Genomic DNA, 13,193 nt, shown 5'->3' with positions numbered 1-13,193 from the left:
CGAATGTAGACTTTAGGTTGAGGTTCAAAATAAAACTACGTGAAAAAATATGAGGACTATTTTCAATTTTAGTTTCTATCAGAGCACGTTTTGGCGTTTTACATCCCTTGGCTTCAATTCATACGACACCCAATTGCCTACCATTTAGATCATTCCCATTGCTTTTGAACGTTGACAAATGGCTGACTGAGTAACTGCGTGTAATTTTGCAAGTTCTTCTGCGTTTGCGATAAGTCTTCATCGACATTTTCAAACTTTGGAGGCGCTCCGAATCAAAATTACCACTTTTTAATCGTACAAACCACTTCCGACGTGTACGTTCAGCTACACCACGCTCATCATACACTTCCACCAAAATACGATGACATAGTATTGGATTAATGAAGCTCTACTCCCCGCAAAAACACTTTATTCGCCACAAAATTCGACATTTTTCTGTGTAAAAAAAGTATTGTTGTTTACGCTTCAGCTAAATGACATATACTGATTTTGAAACTGTATTCCATTAGGTTTTCCCAACGCATACATTCTAAGGTATGTGATTGAATAAGAATCAAGTTGCGCCATGTGAATGTCATTAATTTTCACCCAGGTAATATAAAGTTATATATAAAAGAGAAAGGTGCATGCTTTTTGCCTTTCTCATATAGAAAGGTTATGCAATTTTTTGAAAAACCGACTAGTGAAAATTGTCATATACCATATACCATTCGACTCAGTTCATCGAGCTGAGCAATGTCTGGGTGTGTGTGTATGTATGTGTGAGTATGTGTCAAATTATCTCACTAGGATTTCTCGGAGAAGGCTGACCGATTTTGGCAAATTTAGATTCCAATGAAAGGTCTCGTGGTCCCATATTGAATTCCTGAATTTCATCCGGATCCGACTTCCGGTTCCGGAGTTATTGGGTAAAGTGTGTTCAATATTGTATACCATCACTTAAACCGGCGGAACAAAACACGTAAAAAAATTTCTAAACTGGTCTCAAAACTACACAAATCGATTCCGGCTATCCTGGTTCCCGGTATCCGGTTCCAGAAGTATCGGAAATAGTGGTCATATATACCAAAATGGATCTCACTCACTTTTCTCAGCGATGGTTTGACCGATTTCCACAAACTTAGATTCAAATGAGAGGTCTTCCGGTCCCATGCGGAATTCCTGAATTTCATCCGGATCCGACTTCCGGTTCCGGAGTTATAGTGTAAATTGTGTTCAATATTATACACCGTCACTGTAAAATGTTATAAATCGTTATTCCCAATCTTAGGGTCAATTGAAAGATCTTATGGTCCGCCCAAAAATTACAGCATATTTTCGGATGCAACAAACATTTAAATCGTAATTTAGAGTGCGTACTCGTAGAGTTTGTATGTCATGTTAGTTGGTGGCCGTACAAACCGACTTCGATTATACCGGATCTCGGGTTCCGGTGCCGGAAGTGCATATAATAGTGAACCCACTTCGTTTTCTTAAGGATGACCTACGCAATCAAAGTACTGTTTTATTCTGTATGTTATACTAGTTAATGCCCAAACAATCTCTTGGTTTCTTTCAAAAATCGAAGAAAATTTTTTTTGAATGGAATACCACAATATTATACATGAGAAAGGCATCATTACACCACTAGGTGGATTAAAACAGGTTTTTTGAGTAGTGTTCAACTCACTTAACGTCCAAAGCGTATACCACCAAACATTCTATAAAGATAATTGTGAAAAGGAGGCAAAGTTTCGGTTCGAAAACAGTAGAAAGAAAAACATGGCGGCATTATTTTTCCCCCTCCATTTTCTGCTCATCGATAGCAGACTGATATGCGATATATTATTTTTATTGCGTTGAAATTCGAGCTTTTAATGGATGCCTGGTCTGTTGACGGAACGGTATCGGATGTTGTCTCGAAAGGATTACTCCGTTCGGAACAAGATATATTGGCAAAGCGAAAACAAACCTAAGGGCTGCAAAAATAAACGCTGAAATGAATGAGACTCAGCTTGATTGATTTTCTATTGCAACTGAATTATTCATCAGTGGGGTAACGGAAACATAAAACATGTTACATGTCGGGGTCACTTGGAATGAAGATTTTCTGAATTAAATTTACCCAATACACATGCTGTTCTAAGCTCGAATCTATTAGTATTCAAATTAAAGAATCATATAATTTAAATAAAGTTTTCTCTTCGATAGTCATCATTCCAGAAGAATGAAAAGCATTCCTACTCGGTCGGAATTTCGGCCAGATCGCAATGAAATTCCCGGACGGGGTGGGATCACTTGTAAAAGGCGAATCCCCGAATCCTAGTCAGACCAACCTCGCCCGGTCAACTGTTTGAGTTCAAATTGCCTGCTATTTGATTTCGGATGTTCGTTTATTTTTTTTAAACGGGAATAAACGACTACCCATCGAATGTTGACACAGGAGTTCTGACACGGTACCGAATTCGATTTCTTGAAAGCAATCGATTGATAGTGTAAATATTTACACAAGACCGGGGATGCCGGGTGTAGAATTTCGAATCTAAGAACAACCGAAAGCAACTGGTGCCGATGGACAAGGTTCACTTGTTGTTCATTTTCATTAGCAAACAGAGCAAATCGATAATATCAATAGAGCTATCAATTTCCAGTCATTCGTTTGAGAAGTGTTGTCGTGATATTGTTCGTGAAACTTTTCCTTCACACAACAACCCAGCTCCGGATCCGAACGGCTTTTAGTTTAATTAATATTCGTCTATTCCCTCTCAGAACTTGCTAAAACCTAATTAAAATGAAACATTCTGTTTATTTGAAGAGCAAACGAACGACAATCTAAACATGAAATTGAAATCCGGCATCGCTGCCCAAAGCTTGTTGATTCAATAAATACAGAATGAAGTTGTTTCGCCTCTTGATTTGCTCCCCGAAAAGGTTGAATGCGAATTTTCCGCCATGCCCTGATACGGTTGAATTGCACAAACACAACGTCACAACAAGGGTTTTTCACGAACTCCTTCCTCCCAGAGGGCCATTCCCAACAATACACCTGGAATTAGCTCACAGATCAAGTGACTTTTTTCACAGCAACTGTTTCGTCAGTAAGTCAGCTTCTAAACTCTTTTCCATCTGCTAATTCACAGATCGGCTGCTGCGGTGCCGACGGACCCAACGACTACATGGTGCTGCGTCAGCCGCTTCCGCTCGAGTGCCGTGACACCGTGACCGGAAACGCTTTCTTCCACGGATGCGTCGACGAACTGACCTGGTTCCTGGAGGACAAATCCATCTGGGCTGCCATCATGGCCATGATTTTATCAGCGATTCATGTAAGTTCTAGAGCATAATTTTTAAAAATTTCTTCGGTTACCCCTAAATTAAGACATTTAAAAAACTATCGTAAAACTGAACTCATACAAACAAAGAAGTATATGAAAGTCATAACAAGAAATAGCGACTATTCTATTTCTTCATCATATTTTTTTTGTTTGCTTTCGTAAAACAAGAATTCTATTGCTCTACTGAGTAAAGTATACACGTGAAATTTTCAAACGCGTGTCGACAGCTTTCATCACCACGCTATCGAGCATGTTGGTAGTATTAATCTAAGCTGCTTTTTGTGGCACGCATCAGAGCTGCTTCAAGGCGCAAACATCAACCATTTTCCTGAAATGAAACATGCGAATAACAGCTTTCTGCCGAGGTAATTTGAATTGTTAATTCGACATTCGCCGACACACACGCACCATTTCCTCCAGGGCCAACTTCACACTCAGTGGGAAACGAGAATTTATTTTGTGGTCTAGACGAAAACTTCCGATATCTTTGAACTTCGAAGCGCAGAATGACACTCTGCGAGCGTCGGAAGGTGTATTGAATATCTACTTAGTACTTTCATTGTGTAAATTGTAGAGCTTTTTAGTACTTTCATTGTGTAAATTGTATGAAGCAAAATCGGATTACTGCCATAAGCGCATTGACAAACGTTTCGCTCTTGCCACTTTTCATTTGCAAAGCTTTGAGTTTTCAGAAAACTCAACATCCCGAAAGTCAAATTGAGAAAAACAACGCAATCGAATATGGTTGATGAAACAGACAACCGGATAAACTAACTCGAACTAACTAGTGAACTAAGCAAAGTCAAAAAAGCAAAGCAAAGTCCTGGCGTTACATTTGTGGAATTTGGCCTTTCTGTTTCAACATACTTCGCAGCCGATTCTTAGTGTACAGAATCATTGCATGGCTAGTACTATGGATCCTACTGACACTAAAGAATCCTTCCAGGTCGGGGATCGAACATAAGACAACTAGTGAACTAAGCAATTCTAAAACTAGTATTGATTTGGATAAAACTTTGTACATATCTTCAGTAAGGCAACCCATTAACTTTGCACGGATAGCAAGACCGATTTGACTCAAGAATGAGTTTCACAAAGAGTAAACGCACAATTCAAATGCACTTTTTTCGAATCATTGTAACTAAAAAACTCTTAATTGTACGAAAATACACCGAAACCTCCATTTACGAACTAAACGGGGGTTAGTAAAAAGAGGTAGTTCGTAAAAAAAGTTTACGTTATTTGGGATTTGGTTCGTAAAAAAAGTTTACGTTATTTGGAATTTACTTCGTAAAAAAAGTTTTGTGTGATTATTGTGGAAACCGCGCATCATATGTTTATTTTCGGAACGGATGTGGAGAGTAAGTGCAAGAAAATGATGTTTGGCTCGTTTCAAAATCCATGATGGCGGCTTCCGGTTTATTGAGATTGCCTAAAACCCCTAACAATATGGGTATCTTCGGAACGGAATTGATGAGTAGATGTCGGAAAACGATGTTTGAAGTGATTCTGATATCAACAAACCGGAAGTCGCCATCTTGAATTTCAAAACTACCTCAAACTTCGTTTTCCGACATCTACTCATCAATTCCGTTCCGAAAATACCCATATTGTAAGGGTTTTCAAGGAATATCAACAAACCGGAAGTCGCCATCTTGGATTTAAGAACCACTTCAAACATCGTTTTCTGACATCTACTCATTAACCACGTTCCGAAAATACCCATATTGTAAGGGTTTTCGAGGAATATTAACAAACCGGAAGTCGCCATCTTGGATTTGCAAAATACCTCTAACATCATTTTCCGGAATCTACTCTTTAAACCCGTTCCAAAAATACCCATATTGTCGTAGTTTCCATGGAGTCGGATATCGCTTTCGACGAATGACAAAACCTCTTTTTACGAAGTAGGTTCGTGAAAAAAGTTTACGTTATTTCGAATTTGGTTCGTAAAAAAAGATTACGTTATTTGGGATTTGGTTCTTAAAAAGAGGTACGTAAAAAGAGGTAACGTATAAAAAGTGTTCGTAAACGGAGGTTTGGGTGTAGTGCCTAACAGGAAATCAAATTAAAAAATTAATTGAACATTCTATAAAATACACATTGAAAAAATTAGAATGTTTTTATCATAATCAGCATACAACTAATAAACTGGTAAACAACAAAACAACACAACAACACAACAAAACAACAAAACAACAAAACAACAAAACAACAAAACAACAAAACTGGAAACCGATTAAATAACAATATTCAATAATATTCAAAGCCTAAAAACTTGTTTAAGGCCACCTTGAAGTGCATTGTTGTCTGTCTCATTATCTTTTATATGGGGAATCGATGCGAGATTCTTTTCTAAATTTTCGACCACTATTTCCTGTATTTCTGGACATTGAAACTGGGAATTGGTATAGCCGAAGTCTCTTCGTTTGGCTATCAGCTGATATAACCTACGAATTAAAATGACTTGAGCTTATTGTGGAAAAAAAACCATCGTCGTTCTAAATGACATTTTGAAAATTCCAAACGCTCATTGCCTTGTAACTTCGGAACCGGAACTCGTATCTGAATGAATGTCAACGGAAAATAACGGAACCTCAAGACTTTCAAGGGGGGAGTAAGGGATCATTTGAATCAAAAAACACTTTTTTCTGTAATTTTTTTACGGAGAAACAGCTTAAGCGAGTTTATTCAAACATTTTTTATATTATAAAACATCATTTAAAGAATTTCAAGTAAAATTTACTTTTAATAATATTGAAAAAATAAGGTGGTAACAGAGCATTCCCCAAAACCTCTTTTGAGAATCACGTTGCGCGGTGAACACGATAACTCGGCGTAGAATTATCTGAAACCAAAAATGTTCTTAAATTTACTTAAAGTACGAGTTATTTCTCCCCCCTCCGTCGTTCTCAAGTTATTATTTTGACTTTTTAACAGCTTGTGGCATATTTAAGCAATCTTACGTCTAATTTTCCGTGAAGGTTTGAGGTGACTAGGTGTAAAAAACTATCATAATATGAGCTGAGCTGAGCTGAGCTGAAGTAGATCGCCCGTAGTTGCACTTCGTGATTGACCGAATGAGTGGAAATGTACAATGAACCAAGAAAATGAAGCTTGGGAGAAGCAAATCATTTTTACTATACATACCCACTCACTCCTAACTTTTTATTAAATGATCAATAACGACGCTGGCTACGACCAAAGACTGTGCTACTGAGGGAAAGGAAGGAATATTAGTCCGATACTCGTTGTTTCTAGAGACCGCGGGTACCACTGTATCTCCACGAGCATCACGGGATAGGAGATTTGTTAGTAGGGAGGAAAGAGATCCGGATATGTTTTGGTAAACAATATGGAACCTATACCTTTTGGATATACCAAAAGAAATATACCCCCCCCCCCCCCCCCCCACATATTTCATTTGGTATAGCCGCAAAATTCACTATCAAACCCCTTTTTATTACAATTTATCCTATCAATATTGGGGTAAAATGGTGTAACATGATTCATGCGGCCATTAAATATATTTGAAATCTTCTGTTTACCGCAATTTACTTAATTTTACTTAATTTTATTTTAAGATTACTTAATTTGCTATCGTATTGATCGTTTTCACGGTCAAAAGATCAAAATCGAAAGCAAAAGAAAATGCTGTGAGACATCAAACTGAAAACTAGTTTTGCTCTCAGTGAAAGCACATTGAAAACCAAATATGATGTAAATTTTCTCGAAATGACAGGTCACGAGCATAAGCTAAAAATAGAACACCCAAAACAGGTCTGGGATAGTATACATTTAGGCGATATTACTCGCAAACCAAGAAAAAAAATTGTATGCGATCTTCATATCAGTCGCAAGCAAGAAAAAACATTTTATGCAATCTCATCCATCTTCTCCACATTACCCACGGAGAGAATCCGGTTTCGAACTTAGGTGATTTGGAATGCGAACTTTTTGCGATGGCTATGAACTGTAAGTGCTAGCTATAAAGGGACGGAAAATGATCGGTTAAATGACAAGCAGTGTTGTATGCAGGTAGTTTCTGTCCCGCATCCACCGTGAATAGCAGTGTGGCTATTTGAGCACAGTACAAAAATGTTATTTTTGTCCTTCTCATATCCAAAGCTGTAGCATTTGAGCATTATAACATCAGATTGAGTTATCTACTTGATCTCACACAACTCGCACATGTAATCACTTTGAAATACGAATTTCGAGGCTCTGAAGACCGAACGTTTTAAAGTGAAGTCTCCTACAACCCAGGGAACGTAAATTAGGAATCCGACATTAAGGTCTGAGGACAGAGGGTCATGTGTTGAGTTTTAAATCGACTACGTGGCTCGCTCAATTCCCTTTGCGCATCGTATTTCTCTTGTACTCTCTCGTATATGAGCAAACTGTACCGGGTTGCCAGCATACATTTTATTATTTTGATGAGAAGTTTTATCACATTAATCTATCGTATGGGTTGGACATTACATGGATTCCAATGAACAATGAAAAAATATTCAACTTTCACAAAGATTGAATGTCTGTGTGTTTGGCAGCCTTGTCGAGCCAGTCTTATTTCTCTCTCCTTTTTCAGAATGCTATCAGGAAACCAAAGCGAAAAAAAATGGCGGATGCATTGAAACTGACTTTGTTTCACAGAAAAATGCAAGACTTTATTTTTATCGCGATAACATATATGTTTTTATGTACTAATCGCATTTAAACTAAATTATCTAGACTTTGTCACGGTAGATTTATGATACAAGCCTTCAAAGCCGAGATATTCGATGAACAAGTAGAGGTATGCATTTCCGAGCGTTCCAATTTCAGCAGTTCTTCAATCAGAAAAAAACACAACGCGACCGCTAAACTCAATGAATCAGGGGCTGAGGACAGGAAAGTGGTAGGTTTTTTGCTATTTTCCCGTTTCAAATTAAATTTTCTGGGAAACGATGCAGAGTATAGAAAAACCCACCTGATAATGTCTTCGAAATTTAGTTAAGAATATTCTGCGAAATTTTCAGAATGATTCATTGAGTTTAGCGGTCGTGTTGTATTTTTTTCTGATTGAAGAACTGCTGAAATTGGAACGCTCGGAAATGCATACCTCTACTTGTTCATCGAATATCTCGGCTTTGAAGGCTTGTATCATAAATCTACCGTGACAAAGTCTAGATTATTTAGTTTAGATGCGATTAGTACATAAAAACATATATGTTATCGCGATAAAAATAAAGTCTTGCATTTTTCTGTGAAACAAAGTTAGTTTCAATGCATCCGCCATTTTTTTTCGCTTTGGTTTCCTGATAGCATTCTGAAAAAGGAGAGAGAAATAAGACTGGCTCGACAAGGCTGCCAAACACACAGACGTTTCATTGTATATAAACACATTTTTTGTTTCGCATTCAATATTTGTATAAGTGGAATATTTTTTCATTGTACATTGGAATCCATGTAATGTCCAACCCAAACGATAGATTTATGTGATAAAACTTCTCATCAAAATAATAAAATGTATGCTGGTAACCCGGTTCAGTTTGCTCATATACGAGAGAGTACAAGAGAAATACGATGCGCAAAGGGAATTGAGCGAGCCAAGTGGTCGATTTAAAACTCAACACGCGACCCTCTGTCCTCAGACCTTAAGGTATCCCAGATCATTTACTTTTTCGACTAATTGGGACAATGGACGATTATCTCTCTTCTGACCACAGATAGAACCAGAATCTCTTCAGTAAATTTTTAGTTCTTGTGTAGACTTATAATTTACGATCATTTGATGCAGAATTAGTCCTGTGACTCAAAATTATGAAGATTTAGTTAGACGATTTCTTTGGAGAAGTGTATTAAAGTTCCAAGATCTATTAGATGATTGATAAAATACTTCTCATAGTATCTAGCGTTAGTGAGTATATGAAGTTCTAAGCATTTATAACTAGGAATGAGAATTGTTTTGAAGAGTGTCTTCGACACAGTTTGTGGACTACTTAGGACGTGGTACCGATGATCGCCAATTTGTCTAATGCCTCCCAGACGTGTGGTTTGACACCAATATTCTCGTGGTTAAAGAGATGGAGCATTATTTGCGTAAAAGTTGAAAAAATGTCGGAAAAATCGTTTCTTCGCGGTTATGGTTGCGGTCAACTGCAGGATCTCGGCAGGATGTCAAAGCATTTTTGTAAAAGGCAGCATAGGATTGAAGAAATAATTCTTCCATTGAAACTTAACTTTGATTTTTTTTTGTTGCCATTCGAAATTTGCTCAATTTCAATGGATTGCCTAAGTTGTCGATTTTAATATTTTCATTTTTTGAGTTTCACTTTTGCATTTAAACAGCAAATTGAAAATTTGATGAGTCGATATCATATTAGGATTTTAATCTGATGTTGCTATCATAATCAGATTTCAATTTGTTCTCATTTTGATGTTAGACTTTACTCGAGAATCTACCAATCAAATCTATTTCACAGAGCTATACTATCATTCGGCAAAACGGTTTTACACTTTTCGAAATTATCTCGTACAAATCTTCAAGGAACATGTGACTTAAGCCAACCGGTTACTGTCCTTGTTTATTTATTTTAATTCTGTTACGTTCCTAATTTTGATTAACAAACTAAACGCCTATTTCTAATTCATTTTCAGACTGCCAACGTTGTTCTGGGCATCGTTTTGGTTCAAGCTTTGAAACGTGAGGAAGAAGCCATGTACAGACGCTAAAGGGATGTCGTTTCCAGCAATTTCAACCCAGGGACACAACAGCGGCAGAGTCCGTTCTAAAACTAGAACAACAGTTAATATTATGACAGTTTTTCCTCTTCGTAGAACTAGGTTTACTCTAATTATACAACCTTTTTTTTTCGTAATAAACTACTTATACCTGTTTCGCCCGTAATAGTTTTAAGAAAGTAAAATTTTACAAATAAATGACCTGCAAGAGTGAAACCGCTCTGAAGGGTGCTGCAAACACAACAACACAGCTTTGCTGACAAGGTTTACTCTTTGTTCTTCTCGATGTCACCAGTCCAATTAAAATTTTCTCCATTCAATTTGCAGTTTTCAATTATGTTCCATTATTTTCCCGGGCGATTCTGCTGATGGCCGGAACCGCACTATCCGGCTTCGAGTTCTGTCTGATGCTGGACTGAAAGGACTAGTGCATAGAGCAAAATAGAAAAAAAAAAAAAAAACGAGATGCAACGAACTGAACCGAAGGTAGAAATCTCATCCACCAGCCATCCGCCGACACTTCAGCATCTGGGTTGCAAAAATTGCGGTTCCGGAAGACAAATTTAATAATGTCATCTAATTAACTGCAGCCGGCAAAGGGGTGGCACACGGATCGGAGGCACTCGAGAAATCCAACCACCGACGCCAGTAGTTTCAGCGGCCTGATGCTGCTGATGCAGTTCAGTACTTAAGTAAGAGGTAAGAGACGAAGGCGGTGAAATGCATTTGCTGCAAAACATCAGTTTTAATTATTTCTTCGCCTTCTGGGTCTGGGCATGGGAAGTAGAAAAAAAAAACATGGACTCATGGAAAGCCTGTCTCGAGTAGCCCTTCCGCAGCCAACGCTTCTTGTCTGTAAATTCAATTAGAATATGAAAATGATTCTTCGCCAAATGAAGCTATCCGACAAATAACTCTATTGTCATAAAAAAAAGAACCCAACCCATTAGGCAGCCGAATGTACTCAATAAAAGCAAACGTTACGACCTACGCCGAGTAATGATAAGTCATATCGTAAAAAGTCACCCGTCTATGTCACATTGTATCATCACGTTCTACTCTCTAACGACTGGATGTGTGTTTGTGTCTGCATCACGCTAGATCGAGATGAATCGACAGGCGTCCTTCGCAGACATCACATCCTACTGTGGGTTAGGGGGAAGTGGGATGGTTTCCTGCCTCGGTACCGCCGGGTATGGACGAACCAACATTTGAAGCGTCTCATTGATCAACTCCATCACCGGCGGAGATGAGCCACGTGTCGTTTCGTTTCGTTTTGTTTCGTTTCGTCTAGCAACCGGCAGCCCAAGTATCATCAGCATAAACGCATGGAGGCGGGGATACAGGGGCAACGGAACCAAGGTGGGCGAGGATAGGGCGTTGTAAACGTGATGAAAGGTTGTGTCGGTCGTGAGTGGTCGTGAGATAGATCTCATAACAATAATAATCATCATCATCATCATCGGCATTAACGTTGTTAGCACCACCAACGACGAAATATGAACCCATCATCGGCAACAGCCGTCATTATCCCAGTGTCACTTTTGCAAGCAATAATCTGTTCAACTGTGGTGTGAAGTATGAGAAAATGCTGTTGGGTGCAGTTTTCAGTTGATCTCCAACACACGATTTTTATCAGCAAGAATTAATCAGGATTTATTTAACCGGTGGTTTCTGGATCGAACAGTTCCATAAATTATCAACTAAAGTTCTGACTATGCAGAATCGACTTACTCCGATTTCCTTACTTACCTTACCTAACAGCTATAGGCCTGGGGTGTCCTTTGCTGTATCAATAATACATCTCCACATGCAATTCATGATTCATACGCCGTCTCCACGTTCCGTCTTCTATCTGCACTCCGCCATAGATGGTCCTCCGTACCTTTCTTTCGAAAATACTGAGGGCGCGTTGGTCCTCTGCCAACATAGTCCAGGTCTCGTGGCCATAGAGAACAACCGGTCTAATGAGCGTTTTGTAGATGGCCAATTTCGTGCGGTGGCGTACTTTTCTCGATCGAAGGGTTTTTTCTGAGTCCAAAGTACGCACGATTCCCTGCCAAAATACGTCTCTGTATTTCTCTGCTGGTGTCATTGTCGGCGGTCACCACCACCTCGATTACGTCACCGTCTATCAATATTCGTGGTGGGAGGCGTAGTGTTTCTTCTCTGGAGCCTCTTCCTCCCATGTATTTTGTTTTCGACGTATTTATGGCCAGTCCGATACGCCTAGCTTCGGCTTTCAGTCCGATGTAGGTTTCCGTCATCTTCTCAAGGTTACGTGTTACAATATCAATATCGTCAGCGAAGTCAAAAAGTTGTACGGACTCTCGGAAGATCGTGCCACTCGTGTCGATCCTCGCTCTTCGAATCACACCTTCCAAGGCAATACTGAACAAGATACAAGAGAGTCCATCACCTTGACGTAGTCCTCTCCGAGATTCGAAGGGACTCGAGAGCGTCCCAGATATTCGGACGTAGCACATCACTCTATCCATCGTTGCTTTGACCAATCGCGTCAGTTTATCCGGGAAACCGTATTCGTGCATGTTCTGCCATAGCTGTTCTCGATCGATTGTGTCGTATGCCGCTTTGAAGTCAATGAATAGGTGATGCGTGGGTACGTTGTATTCACGACACTTCTGGAGTACTTGTCTTATCGCGAATATATGATCCGTAGTGGCGCGGGCTCCAGTAAATCTCGCTTGGTACGGCCCTACGAATTCATTAGCCATTGGTGATAGACGACGGCAAAGGATTTGGGAGAGTACCTTGAGGGCGGCGTTCAGCAATGTGATTGCACGGTAATTGCTACAATCTAGCTTATCGCCTTTTTTGTAGACGGTACATACCACTCCATCCATCCATTCCTGCGGTAGAATTTCCGCCTCCCAAATCTTAGAAATCATCCAGTGCAGCGCTCTAGCCAGTGCCTCTCCTCCATGTTTGAGCAGCTCGCCTGGCAACTGGTCATTGTCCGCGGCTTTGTTGTTTCTCAGCTTGCCGATCTCCTCACTTATCTCCATCAGATCAGGTGCTGGGAATCCGTCGTCGTCTGAGCGTGCACTCAGATTGATTCCTGTACCGTTCTCTGTATCTTGTGCTTCGCCATTCAGATGCTCGTCATAGTACTGCTTCCACCTGTCGATCACCTCA

The 13,193-nt window shown here is 39.4% G+C and overlaps 1 protein-coding gene across 1 annotated transcript in view; it reads left to right on the top strand.

Annotated features, from left to right (window-relative positions):
* Positions 1-10,283, top strand: part of LOC131436043 (tetraspanin-2A) — a 165,802-nt gene extending 155,519 nt beyond the window's left edge. Inside the window, exons 4-5 of the mRNA XM_058604475.1 lie at positions 3,120-3,305; positions 9,954-10,283. Coding sequence (XP_058460458.1) covers positions 3,120-3,305; positions 9,954-10,028 — 261 coding nt within the window. The 3' untranslated portion in view covers positions 10,029-10,283. The remainder of the gene's footprint in view (positions 1-3,119; positions 3,306-9,953) is intronic.
* Positions 10,284-13,193: the final 2,910 nt, after the last annotated feature.

The sequence above is a fragment of the Malaya genurostris genome, chromosome 3 (assembly GCF_030247185.1).
Source record: "Malaya genurostris strain Urasoe2022 chromosome 3, Malgen_1.1, whole genome shotgun sequence".
NCBI lineage: Eukaryota > Metazoa > Arthropoda > Insecta > Diptera > Culicidae > Malaya > Malaya genurostris.
Note: the sequence above shows the minus strand (reverse complement) of the source record. Positions and strands in the feature narration are given on the sequence as shown.